Source organism: Carassius carassius, chromosome 12 (genome assembly GCF_963082965.1).
Source record: "Carassius carassius chromosome 12, fCarCar2.1, whole genome shotgun sequence".
Classification (NCBI taxonomy): domain Eukaryota; kingdom Metazoa; phylum Chordata; class Actinopteri; order Cypriniformes; family Cyprinidae; genus Carassius; species Carassius carassius.
Genome location: NC_081766.1, coordinates 22,752,342 through 22,766,298, shown reverse-complemented (window position 1 = coordinate 22,766,298; position 13,957 = coordinate 22,752,342). Strand labels below are relative to the sequence as shown.

General features: G+C 36.2%; 1 protein-coding gene and 1 long non-coding RNA gene across 6 annotated transcripts in view; both read right to left on the bottom strand.

Annotated features, from left to right (window-relative positions):
* Positions 1-570: 570 nt before the first annotated feature.
* LOC132154246 (uncharacterized) lies at positions 571-1,289 on the bottom strand. Its single transcript, XR_009437121.1, has 2 exons — positions 803-1,289; positions 571-752 (listed from the first exon to the last, which is right to left on the bottom strand). It is a non-coding gene; the product is annotated as an uncharacterized LOC132154246 (long non-coding RNA).
* A 646-nt stretch (positions 1,290-1,935) lies between these two features.
* LOC132155115 (CMP-N-acetylneuraminate-beta-1,4-galactoside alpha-2,3-sialyltransferase-like) overlaps positions 1,936-13,957 on the bottom strand; it is an 86,397-nt gene continuing 74,375 nt past the window's right edge. For all 5 annotated transcript variants that reach the window (XM_059563927.1, XM_059563924.1, XM_059563925.1 and 2 more), the window contains 2 exons: positions 6,545-6,691; positions 1,936-2,802 (listed from right to left, as the gene is read on the bottom strand). In XM_059563927.1, coding sequence (XP_059419910.1) covers positions 2,713-2,802; positions 6,545-6,691 — 237 coding nt within the window. In that variant the 3' untranslated portion in view covers positions 1,936-2,712. The remainder of the gene's footprint in view (positions 2,803-6,544; positions 6,692-13,957) is intronic.

The window sequence follows — 13,957 nt, the reverse complement described above, 5'->3', positions numbered from 1 at the left end:
AAGTTTGCAAAAAAGCACAAAATTGAGCCAGTAGAATTTTGACACCGTTTTATTGATAAGTGATGGGAAAGCAAAAATGTGAAAAAAAAAAACCCTGCAAATGATCCCAAGCATACAACCTCATCTGTAAAGCATGGTGGACGTGGGGTCATGGCATGAACATGCGTGGCTGGAACAGGCTCTGTCCACTTTATTAATAACTTAATGCAGTGGTTCTCAAACCTCTCCATGAAGTACACCAGCACTGCACATTTTGTATGTCACCATAGATCTGATACACCCACTTCAGGTCTTAATGAGCTGATGAGTTGAATCAGGTGTGATAGATGAGGGAGACAAACAAAATGTTGAGGGCTGGGGGTATTCCAGGACAGGTTTGAGAACCACTGACTTGACAAATAGTGGTGATGACTATCAATTTAGAGTCAGGTGATAGGTGATGTCAATGGGTGGCAGACTCACTGCTCTGATTGCATGCAAGAGATTTGCAACTAAATATTAGCTTTTAAACTTTAACAGTTGTTTTAAGTTAAATTGTCCCGATACTTATGCTTAGATCAGATTAGGGAATGAAACTCTAAAAGTGCTGTCCTTTTTATTTTGTAAAAGATGAATGTTGAAATGGCCAATAATAAAATGTGACATTCTGATGCTTTGTCTCATATTCATCTTTTAGGCATATTTGCAGATGTCTTGACTCCACAGCAGACAAATCAAATTTGTCATTACTGTTCCAATACTTATGGAGGGCACTACATACAAACACACACACACACACACACACACACACACACACACACACACACACACACACACACACACACACACACACGTATATGTATGATGAACACTGATGGTTACTGCAATGGGCAGTGGTATGTTTCAAGGACTCTGCCCATGCAGCTGAAATCTCATAGCTCATAAATTACAACACACTGTAACAAGTACCCCTTAAAAAAGCCTGTACTTCCCAAAAAAAAAAAAAAAAGTACAAAACTCATTAACTTAAAGTATTTCTTGGTGTATTGGTCTCAAACCACTGCCTCTGGAAAGCAAAGAGGCAGCATTCAGGATGGTAGTGTACCATTTCATCAGCTGATTTGGAGGTTTGTCTGAATAGTTAGTAGAGATGCACCAATCCAAGGATCATATCGGCATCGACACAAACATTTGTCAGATCAGATATGAATGACATGGGAACGATCTAAATTAAAAACTGTGTGTTACCCATGGTTGTTACCGTACTATCAAACAAACAAACAAGAAAATGATGGGTTTTTAAGTATTTACGGCATTTAAGTAAAAACCTTGTCTGTGATGTCCCAATTTTATCTATCTGTATATAAAATTTATTTTAAATTGTAAATAAAATGTCTGTTTTTATTTTAAAGGACTGTATTTTGCTGAGATGTATTGTGGTTTCTGAATGATGTAGTTCATGCTACTGGGCATTTGTTAGATTAGCGCACTGGATAATTTGTTTTTGCTTTTTTTTGTTACTTTTTTTACGGTGTATTATACTCTTATTTAATCAAAAGTACAGAAAAAAATTATGAAATATTAAGCAGCATTTATTTGAAACAGAACTAACAATTTAACAGGGTAGAATTATTTACTGTAACTTTTGTCAGTTTAATGCATCCTTGTTTTATAAGTTGATTAAAAAAATGTTGTGGTTCTTGCTACTGCGATTACTGAACTGGATTTTTTTTTTTTTTAAAGAAGTTTCTTATGCTGTATTATAAAAAAAGGTAACAGCATTTACTTGTACTTTGAATAGAATTATTGTAACAATGTAAAAGTCTTTACTGTCACTTTTGATCATATTAAAGCATCTTTGCTGAATAAGATTAATTATAAGATTATTTCTTTCAAAAAAAAAAAATATATATTTATTTCAAAGATTATGAATAGTACCACATAATTTGTATTCGTTTTCTAACCTTTTTTTATGAAGTCATGTGTATTTAGCAAATTTCAACAATTCAGGTATCAGAATTAGACTGGAAAAAAGTGGTATTGGTGCACCCCTAATAGGTACTCAGTTTAACACCTAAAACAAATTGTGGTGACTATTTAGAAGAAATTTAGGAAGAGGGGCTTTTAAAAAACAAAGGCCTTAATCTGTGCACCATAATAAATAATTTAGAGATTGAACTCCTTTCTTCATCAAAAGAAGCTGTAACATAATAAGCTCACATTCAGGAGATAAAGAGCCTCCTGTGCTCAGAAAAAGGTTGAATTAAACCTGCCACTGTCCTTCCTCACACTAGAGCAGGATATGTACCGGTTGCCTGGACAGAGAATCACGGGTGAAGGCAGAACCCCAGGGGCTGTAGCAGTTCATTAAAATGCACTGTAAAAATCTTTGATATTTACACCATTAATACATTCAGGGAGGAGAGTAGGGGTGTCTCCTCTGATAGAGGTACATTTGGCACAGTCAGTTAATGTTGTGACTCGTTCCTCAAGCGCTGTTTGTGTTTGTCACCTCAAAGTCTCTGATAGCTTCCATCTGTACAAGAACAAGGATTGTCTCCAGAGACATTCAAGAAACCTTCAATGTCCCGCTCAGAGGAAGACTGTCGGTTAGAAGGCACATGTGCATCTTAACTGAGCCACCGCTCCCACGTCTGAAATCACGCTCTTCAGTGTTGTCTGGTCCAGGGTTTCCCAGGAACTGCTCCTAGAAAGGCACCCATCTTGGGAGTTTCAAATCCCATTGGTTAAATCTGTGATAATGCTGGCTTTCACCAACTTGTGGAGAAACTCCTTTTCTTTTGAGATGTTGTGAGTCCATGACTGTGGGGGAGACATAAACAGAAAACTCAATGTGTCTTACTGAATGTGGCCAACCTGTGTGCATTTACAGCACAGACTCTCTCAACATGACAGTCAGCCCTTTTATTTTCATTAGACCAATAATGTCATTCATGGAAGCAGAGACTTTGCCTATCATCATTAAACTTGTTGAATACAGCATTTTAATTTGCACAAGAAGCATCCATTAAGATATGCAGAGGCATATGACAGATATATAAAACCACAATCATAACTCGCTTGGTTGCTTTAGACATTTTAGGCAATAGATGTGATAGTGTGCAAGTGATAGTTCAGCAATCACGTTATTATCCTTGCATGTTTTCAACTGATGGGAACTATAACCAACAAAATTGATAGACTTAAGCAAACTGTTCATATTTTTTTCTTGTTGTTTGCCAACTGATCTTTCATCATTGGGACATAAGCAGGTTGTATGAAAAGGTAAAAATGAGATATGAATTAGCCACCAATTTGCCTAATGTGAAATAGTTAGATTACCTTGATAGTGGGTTGATGGGTTGAAGTGATTACAGCTAATGTAAGTGAACTGAACTGTTCCTAATATTTCACTAAATATTGTGAACTCTAGGTCAAGTCAAAAAAAAAAAAAAAAAATACCTTGCTACGTGTACTGTGTTAATCTAACTGAGACATGTTATAGCACTTGCATATCATTGTTCTCTTGTTGATTTTGACTGCTTCCATTGTCTTAATTTGTAAGTAGCTTTGGATAAAAGCATCTGCTAAATGACTAAATGTAAATGTAAGTCACCTTCATTTATTTAGCACTTTATTCAATACAGATAGTGTTTAACAGGAACTCTTAAAAAAAAAAAAAAACACACGACAATGACCTGAAACCATTTACCCTGCTGATGGTGATGAGTTAAAATATATTATTTTAAATAAGAAATTCATGTTGTAGATTAAAGATTTGATACTGCTTAGGGTCTTCTGTTGCTGCCATGAAAACATTTTATATATGGATAAATGCTGTAAAGTTGCATTTAAATCTATCAAACCACACAAATCTTCCACAGATTTATACTACAAAAGACATTCGAAAATGGTTTTGGTCAATACCATTATTGTATTGTATTGTATTGGGATTAGTGGTTCGGTTAAGGTCAGTATCTACCATGATAAAAAAGCTACATTAATTCTTAAATCCACAGCACCTCACATCTACTACTGTCTTTTATTACAACAATAACAGATCTCTGAGTCACAGGAGAGGGACTGTGTGTGTTCTGGCATCAGAGAACTGGAGTTGTACTGACTCCTGTGAAAACCATCCTCTTCAGTTTTCTTTTAATATACTATTGTTCTTTAATGTGATTTTCAGAAACAGAACGCCACAGCAGAGGACCTACAGGCCTGGTATTGCTGGATTACACCAGAGCCTTATGTTCCTGTGAGAGGCTCTTTGGTCCGAAATAATGGCCCCCACAACTGCCAGTGACAGGATGTTCTGGGCCTGCTGAGGCTCTGATACTAAGCCAAAAGCATCTCGTCAGAGTCTCTGGGCTGTCTGTTTCAGCCTGGTCAGCTCTCGTGACGGATGACATTCGAAAAAAAAATTAATAAATAAATAAATGTATTAAAAAAACTAGCAGATCCAAGAGTAAAGTTTCACTCTCCATAAGAAAGAAAAGGGCACAGGCCAAAATGAATACTGGGTTAAGAGCCTCCTTAGGCCAAAAAAGCCTTAGGGAAAGAGGGAAACAATCTCTTCCATATGGCTCTTTATTTCGAGAAATAGCTCTCTGTGTTTTGGATCGGTAAATTGTTTTAAATAATTTTGAAATAAGTCTCTAACCAAGGCTGCATTTTCTTGATCAAAAATACAGTAAAAGTGATAATATTGTAAATTATTATTACAATTTAAAAAAAAGATTCTAATTTAATATATTTTAAAATAGAATTAGGATTGTTTGATGAATAGAAAAAACAAAAGAGCATTTACTTGTAAAATAAATGCTTTGTAACATTAAAAATGTCTTTACTGCCAATTTAAAGAGTTAGTTAGTTACCCGAGAATGAAAATTCGTCCATCTACTCACCCTCGAAGCATCCTATATGTTTGTGACTTTCTTCTTTCAGAATAATCCAATCGAAGTTGTATTAAAAATTGTCCTTGCTCTTCCAATTATCCTTGCTCTTCCAAGCCTTTCAATGGGGGTAATTTGTTTGTCGTCAACACTTCAGAAGATGTGAAATAAAGTGGGCAAATCTGTAATAAAACGTCCCTCAAAAGGCCCTCATAAAGTAAGATAAATATCCAGATTTCAAACGTAATATACAGTTTTTTTCTCACTTCTGCTGGCTGTTGGGAACCAGAAACTGTGCAGGCGGAAGATGGAAGACGTATGCGTTGTAAGTGCGCCTCTTGGAAATGTAGGAGCAAAGGAAACCAAATTTCCTTACTTTAGCAAAGGAAAACCAGTCTCCTCTTGGTTTATTTCAAAATCCTCTGACGTTTTTCTTTACAAATCTTTGTTTTGTGCTTCTAATTCATGACCAGCATTTTGTTTTGTTTTGTTTCCACACTCGTCACTAACCACGGAGCGCTGACGTGCTATGACATCCTCCTGCACATCTTCCGGTTCCCAACAGTCAGCAGAAGTGAAAAAAAAGTGTTTATTACATTTGAAATCCGGATATTTATCTTACAAAAACGCATGGATTCGCTACAGGGGGCCTTTATCCCCCTCCCGGAGCCTTATGAGGGACATTTTATTACAGATTTGCGCACTTTATTTCACGTCTTCTGAACTGTTGACAACAAACACCAGCTTACCCCCAATTGAAAGGCTTGGAAGAGCAAGGACAATTTTTAATAAAACTTCGATTGGATTGTTCTGAAAAAAGAAAGACACATAAACCTAGGATGCTTCGAGTGTGAGTAGAAGATGGACAATTTTCATTCTCGGTTGAACTAACCCTTTAATGCATCCTTGCTAAATAAAATTATTTATTTTCATTATAAAAAATAATTACTGACTCCACATTTTTGAATGGTAATGTTTAATTTCTCATAATACATTTGTATTAAGTGTCTCTAAATAATTTCTAGAGTCTTTTCTCACAGGATTTTGAAGTACTTTCATGTAAATGTTACCCTTTCCTCAACAAGCTAGTTAAACAACCCATTACTTTAATCCTGACATTACCGCTGAAAGACATGAAGTCAATCTAGTGTTGGAATGAATCCCTCACATCACAGCTAAGATGAAGACTCCTGTCAAAACCTACAAAGACAAATACTCTATACTGTCTTGTATGTATGGGGTACTCACTATACAAGGCCAACAGCTTAAGTCCCATTTGCTCAAGACTAAATCACACAGCACAAAATTATTAAACTGACAGAATACAGGCAGCAGGAAGCAAGTGAGTGCTGCATGAATGGTAACCCGGCTGTGATTCGACAAAAATTGGTGCCAGAGCAGTCAGGAGCTAACTATGCGTTAACAGCTCTGTTTTATGAGTGTGCTTTTACAGCCATGGTGAATGTGGGCAGAGAGGAATTCATAAAACACAACAACAAAGTTATCTTCATATGGACTGACCTGGAGTAAAAAAAAGGGTGGGGGGGGGGGTGGGTTCTGTGGGGGTGGATAGCAAGAAGCCTAGGACATTCTACAAATTACATCATCATTGTAATTTTCCATAAAGTGATTTGGACAATTTGTCAATTCAAGAAGCATATAAATGTTACCTCTTTTATGGCAGACATTTTGACTGATTCATAGTAGTGCAAGGGTGCATGAGGGGTATTCATGTCATAGCCAAATCCAGCAACTGCAACCTCATCGCAGTTATGAAGCGCCATTGTTATGGCGACGGTGCCCAATGTTGGAATGTTCTATGGAAATAAGCACAAGTATATAATCAATCAAATTGTCAGATTATAAAATAAATGAGGATTTTTATATTATACCATTGGGTTCTTAACATGCAAGCTGTTCTCTGGTGAAGAGAATAAAAACACCCACTGAGCTTCTCTGCTCCACATAGTCTTAACCGAAGCCACAATATAATGTCTTGTGCTATTTTGGAAATCATAACCAAATATTGTTGCAAATCATATGTTAGACCTGATAACAGACAAGAACATACAGTTATTGCTCGTTTAATAGTGCATGAAGTGCAAACATGCCATCAACACTATATTCAAAATTTCTGGCATCACTATCAAATCTAATGTTTTGCAGCAAAAAAAACAACAACAAAAAATTATATATATACATATATATATATATATATATATATATATATATATATATATACACACACACATATATATATATACATACATATATATACATACATATATATATATATATATATATATATATATATATACACACACACATATATATATATACATATATATATATATATATATATATATATACACACACACATATATATATATATATATAAAAAAATTTTTTTATTTTTTTTTATTTTTTTGTATACATAATAAGTTTTGAGTTTGCATTCTGAATTGAATGGGCTGTTTGCACAATAATAGAATCTCATCACAAACACATGCTCTGTTTGCCCTTAAAGGGTTAGTTCACCCAAATATTAAAATTATGTCATTAAAAATGTTTTTATTACCTTTCTGGACATGGACAGTACATACATTTTCAATGGAGGGACAGAAAGCTCTCGGACTAAATCTGAAATATCTTAAACTGTATTGTGAAGATAAACAGAGCTTGGAACGAAATGAGGGTGAGTCATTAATGACATAATTTTAATATTTGGGTGAACTAACCCTTTAAGCTTTAGCATGCAAAAGACATTCATTTTGACCATTAATGTACAAATGGCTCATGAGACTGTTCTTTTAGTGAATCATTCAAAAAGAATTTTGAACTCACAACTCCATCTTTGTGGTTTCTGAATTAACATTGCACTGACGGGATATGAGTGTATAATTTTGTTTTATATGTGTGTAGATAATATCTACACACTCACAAAGGGACTTTGGTGTAATAATGTAAAAATTGTTTGACTACATTAATAAAAAAAAACACAATAAAAATGTAAAAACATTAAACACAATAAAAAAAAGAGAAATACACACACAAACACACACACATATAAAACCACAAATTAAGCATGAATCATGAATAACTGTGCTTGGTGTGCTATATTTGAATCTATTTAACATTGCTGTCTGTGCTTTGCTCTGATCCAGCTCTTCCTCCAGGTCAAGATGGCATTGTGTCTGAAGGAGTTCTGGCTTAGTTCTGCTCAGCAGTTGTTAACTCATCTTGAGCTGCGTGTGATTAACAGTTTGCTTAAACAGACCCCCACCCATGATGTACCACTTTCAGAAGGCAGACCTTCACTTCCTCATCTCCCTGGAGGAGTCAACCATTCTAAATCATTAGTTTGCAGTAGCCTGGGGTCTGATTCACACACACACACACACACACACACAATTAGGATTAAGACTGTGCCAGTATATGCAGCCTTAAGCTGGTGGGTGTCTGGAGTGCTCAAAAGAACAAGCTGTCAAAATGTATCCCACCTTGATCAGTACCGTATGGGACAGCTTCCCTACTGCACTGCCCCCCTACCTACAGAAAGCTTAGGGGCCTGAGCTCTGCTCCACGCACATGCATTGCACATGTTCCATCATTTAGAGGAGGTCTGAGGTTTCAGGAGGTGGCCAAGATCACACAAAGATCCTTATCTGTACTCATGCCACGATGGGATGGCCGAGAGCTCCAACAAGCTATGATGTTAGTGGCATTTATGTACTTTCTCAAGTCTAATTTCCTGGGACTGAAAGGAAAGCATGTTTTTTATGAGCTCCTATAAGTGAGATCTCTTTGTTATAGCCTGTGATTGAGGTCTGAGCAGTGTTGGGGAGTAACTAGTTACATGTAACGGAGTTATGTAATTTAATTACAAAATTATTGTAACTAATTAGTTAGTTACTACGAAAAAATGAGTAATTAAATTACAGTTACTTATTCAAATGTAATCCCCTTTGTAATCATTAAAAATTTAATATTTACACACATCCACATACAGATTTAACTGATTTCTTTACCAAATTGCACTGACTATTCTGAGACATAGCGTCCTAATAATTTCCGGGATGCGGAATTACAGTCTGGATCGTAGAATCCAGACTGTATAAAAACGGAACGCGGACGGAATATGCCACATTTTGGATGACTAAATCAAAAGTAGGTCAGTACACTTGAATCAAAACATGACATGGACTAGTGTCTGTGAATATTAAGCCCCAAAAATGCAATATATGACTTGCCCATTCTGCGTGTTGGAAATCAGGCGCGGACTGGACACCGGGAGAACCGGGACAATTCCCGGTGGCCTGGCAGATGATTTGGCCCTCTATTTAAATATTGTTATTGTATAATTCTAATAAAATCTCTAATAAGTCATGAAGTGTTAGTCATTACTCGCACGCTCTCCACGCCTCCGCCAAACGGTTTGGATCAGACTCAGAGTAATCAATGCGAGAGAGAGAGAGAATAGAGTGGACTGTGGAAGCGCACAGCTGGAGCAGAGAAGCAGAATTACTGTTCAGGGTTTCAGGTCAGTTTCATCTGAAAAGATGCTTTTTTGTCTTTGTTTTTTTATTTACTTAATCAAGCAGCAGCACGTTGCTCATCAGTCATCACTCAAAATACTACAGTCGTGGCCAAAAGTTTTGAGAATTACATAAATATTAGTTTTCAAAAAGTTTGCTGCTAAACTGCTTTTAGATCTTTGTTTCAGTTGTTTCTGTGATGTACTGAAATATAATTACAAGCACTTCATAAGTTTCAAAGGCTTTTATCGACAATTACATGACATGTATGCAAAGAGTCAGTATTTGCAGTGTTGGCCCTTCTTTTTTTTCAGGACCTCTGCAATTCGACTGGGCATGCTCTCAATCAACTTCTGGGCCAAATCCTGACTGATAGCAACCCATTCTTTCATAATCACTTCTTGGAGTTTGTCAGAATAAGTGGGTTTTTGTTTGTTCACTCGCCTCTTGAGGATTGACCACAAGTTCTCAATGGGATGAAGATCTGGGGAGTTTCCAGGCCATGGACCCAAAATTTCAACATTCTGGTCCCCGAGCCACTTGGTTATCACTTTTGCCTTATCACTTAGTTATCACTTTTGCCTTATGGCACGGTGCTCCATCGTGCTGGAAAATACATTGTTCTTCACCAAACTGTTGTTGGATTGTTGGAAGAAGTTGCTGTTGGAGGGTGTTTTGGTACCATTCTTTATTCATGGCTGTGTTTTTGGGCAGAATTGTGAGTGAGCCCACTCCCTTGGATGAGAAGCAACCCCACACATGAATGGTGTCAGGATGCTTCACTGTTGGCATGACACAGGACTGATGGTAGCGCTCACCTTTTCTTCTCCGGACAAGCCTTTTTCCAGATGCCCCAAACAATCAGAAAGGGGCTTCATCGGAGAATATGACTTTGCCCCAGTCCTCAGCAGTCCATTCACTATACTTTCTGCAGAAGATAAATCTGTCCCTGATGTTTTTTTTTGGAGAGAAGTGGCTTCTTTGCTGCCCTTCTTGACACCAGGCCATCTTCCAAAAGTCTTCGCCTCACTGTGCGTGCAGATGCGCTCACATCTGCTTGCTGCCATTCCTGAGCAAGCTCTGCACTGGTGGCACTCCGATCCCGCAGCTGAATCCTCTTTAGGAGACGATCCTGGCGCTTGCTGGACTTTCTTGGACACCCTGAAGCCTTCTTTAAAAGAATTGAACCTCTTTCCTTGAAGTTCTTGATGATCCTATAAATTGTTGATTTAGGTGCAATCTTAGTAGCCACAATATCCTTGCCTGTGAAGCCATTTTTATGCAACGCAATGATGGCTGCATGCGTTTCTTTGCAGGTCACCATGGTTAACAATGGAAGAACAATGATTTCAAGCATCACCCTCCTTTTAACATGTCAAGTCTGCCATTCTAACCCAATCAGCCTGACATAATGATCTCCAGCCTTGTGCTCGTCAACATTCTCACCTGAGTTAACAAGACGATTACTGAAATGATCTCAGCAGGTCCTTTAATGACAGCAATGAAATGCAGTGGAAAGGTTTTTTTGGGATTAAGTTAATTTTCATGGCAAAGAAGGACTATGCAATTCATCTGATCACTCTTCATAACATTCTGGAGTATATGCAAATTGCTATTATAAAAAACTTAAGCAGCAACTTTTCCAATTTCCAATATTTATGTAATTCTCAAAACTTTTGGCCGCGACTGTATATAAAGGACATCATTATTATCTGTTGTAATGTTACAGTAGTAATTTAGCTATTTTTTTATAGATTTAGGGGGAGCTAAGACAGACAACAACACAACCCTTATGAAAATTAACATTTTAATATTTAACTATAAATCCAGAGAAAATGGTTACTATTGTTAAACTGTGGTAACCAAAAATGTAAAATTATTTTACAAATGTATTTATATAAAAATAAATACAAATCCATTTGCAAAAACAAAACAAGGTTATTTTACTTTTATATAGGCTAATAAAAGCATGGTTAATTTTTGTAAGGGAAAAAACATGACTCGTGTACAGTATTATGATTTTTCTATTAAGATATTGTAGTATTGTAGAGTATTGTATTGTAAAGTATAGTTTTGTTCAATCTTGAGTATTAAAGTCATGAGAGAGATGGATAACAGGGCAAAATAAAGAGAAGTGAAGGTGCAGTTCAGGAGAGAACTAATTATTTTGCATGTCCCCAAATTAAAGATTTAAACCTTTTTTTATGTCAGGTCCATACAAAAAATTTAATTTGTCAATGAATTTGTTTGTATGAGTTTGAATTTTCCAGTCTGCATTTTTTTCCCAGTCCGCCCCTCCTGTAAATTAATGGCAAAGACATGGTTTTATTTACTACACATAGGTCTACTGAAGCTCGCAGCATTTTCAACCTCTGCCACCTCAATATAGGAGTACACGAGCACATAAACATAATTTCTAGAACTGCTCTATGTCACTTCATGTTTATTTTACTTATTTTGAGAAAATTATCATCATATACAAAGAGACAGTAGTTTAAAAAAAAACACCAATGTTTCAGGAGTTTAGTACACCGAATACGTCACATGCTTATTAGATAACTGTATTTAAGTTGATGTATATGCTTTTATTTATTATTCTTTAATTTTCACAAATTTAGAAAAGTAATAAAAAAGTACTCAAAAGTAATTAGTTACATTACTTTAATAAAGTAATTGAAAAAGTTACACTACTATTACATTTTAAACAGGGTAACTTGTAATCTGTAACCTATTACATTTCCAAAGTAACCTTCCCAACACTGGGTCTGAGGCATCCACACACAGTTCTTTTATGGCAGTTCTGATTATCTGTAGGCTATGGCACACCCAACACCCTTGTCTAAATAAACAAATAGGGTAACATTTATGACAGGGATAGGCAACTCCGGTCCTGGAGGGCCACTATCCTGCCTCACCTGCCTCAGGTGTGTTTAATTAGGGTTGGAGCTAAACTCTGCAGGATAGTGGCCCTCCAGGACTGGAGTTGCCTATCCCTGATTTATGACATGTGAATAGTAGAATTTAGCATGTCAAATTATATACAAGGCTTTATTTCAAATTCAGGCAGATTTGTTAAAGGGGTCATCAGATGCCCATCTTCCACATGTTGGTATGATTGTTTAGGGTCTTCGTGAAATGTCTGGAACACACTTGGGTTAAAATTCCTCAATAGTTGTACTGTTTTGGTTCATGTCTCTTTAAATGAAAATGAGCTACTGCTCACCCCACCCCTTCCATGGGGTGTGTCCATAAAAGACATGTGAATTGCTGCCTTGGACTTCGTATTTGGCTCAGAGGTGGTCTTCTTCAAATAGCTAGCTATCTATGTAGAGACCAACTGCAAATTTAAACAGCTCATTAGATGACACAATTTCAGACTCAGACAGCCCATAACAAACTGTTTTCTTTTCAGGTTTTCTGAACTGGCAGACACACCAGAAACCTAAGTAAATGCAAAAAAAAAAAAAAAAAAAGGTGAAAATTTCTTATTGGTGAAAACTTTTTGTTAATTAAAAAAAGGGATAAAAGAAAAACAGACAAAAAAGCTATTGATTGTGAATTTGAATTTAGTAAAGTGAAATTTCACCAAAATTAACATGGGAAATGAAGTGCTCTTCTACCCTGGCAGAGAACAAATGTATTACATTTATTAAATGTAATTAAATATAATACATTTATAAACTAAATACACATTTCTATCCACCTTATTCTTCAACACGGAAGTAAGCCGTTTTGTGAATGTGTTATGATTTCCGGTACTTTAGCCACAGTAGGGAAATAATGAGAACAAAAACTTGCATTACAGTAAAACTGTAAAAAAATTTGCACTGCAAACCAGTGTGTTTATAATTAAGATTAAAATAATATGGTAAGACATACCAATTTGCTATATCAAGCAGCAAAACCAGTTCTGTACGGCTAAAAATAGCTGGATGCGGATGACACCAGAAGCCAGACCCATGAAACTGACAAATTGCCGCGCCTGCTATTATGGGAAAAATAACGTGGATAGGTAGCATTTCAAAAATTATCTGTTAGTACTAAAGGACTATAAACCATCGAAAATTGTTTCATTTAAATTCTTCTGAAATTCAAATAGCAATACTGCTTCCACTTGCTATCTCAGTTCAAATTAAACTTAAATTCAAGAACTGAGTTGGATTTAAAAAGGCATTCCTAATTTTAATTCTGAATGGCACACAATCCTGATCGCTATAGGTTTTAGTACTCAGTAACTTTTACTCTACACGTGAGGTATATCCAACTGATAATATTATACATTTAAATAAATCAAATAAAATATTTCACTGGCCATTCATTCAAGGTGTTTCCCTGCCTATAGCCGAATACACTGGAATGTTATTTATACTGGCGGTTTTATTTAATTTAACTCAAATGACACATGCCACTTTATTTTGTTGACTTATTATGGTTTAATGCATTTTAATGGTAGGCACTGAATAAGGGTTTTAAAACACAGATTTGTCTGGGTTTGGACAAAATCCACGGCATAAGTTCTCCCCACCCATTGGATTAGTCAAGCGACCT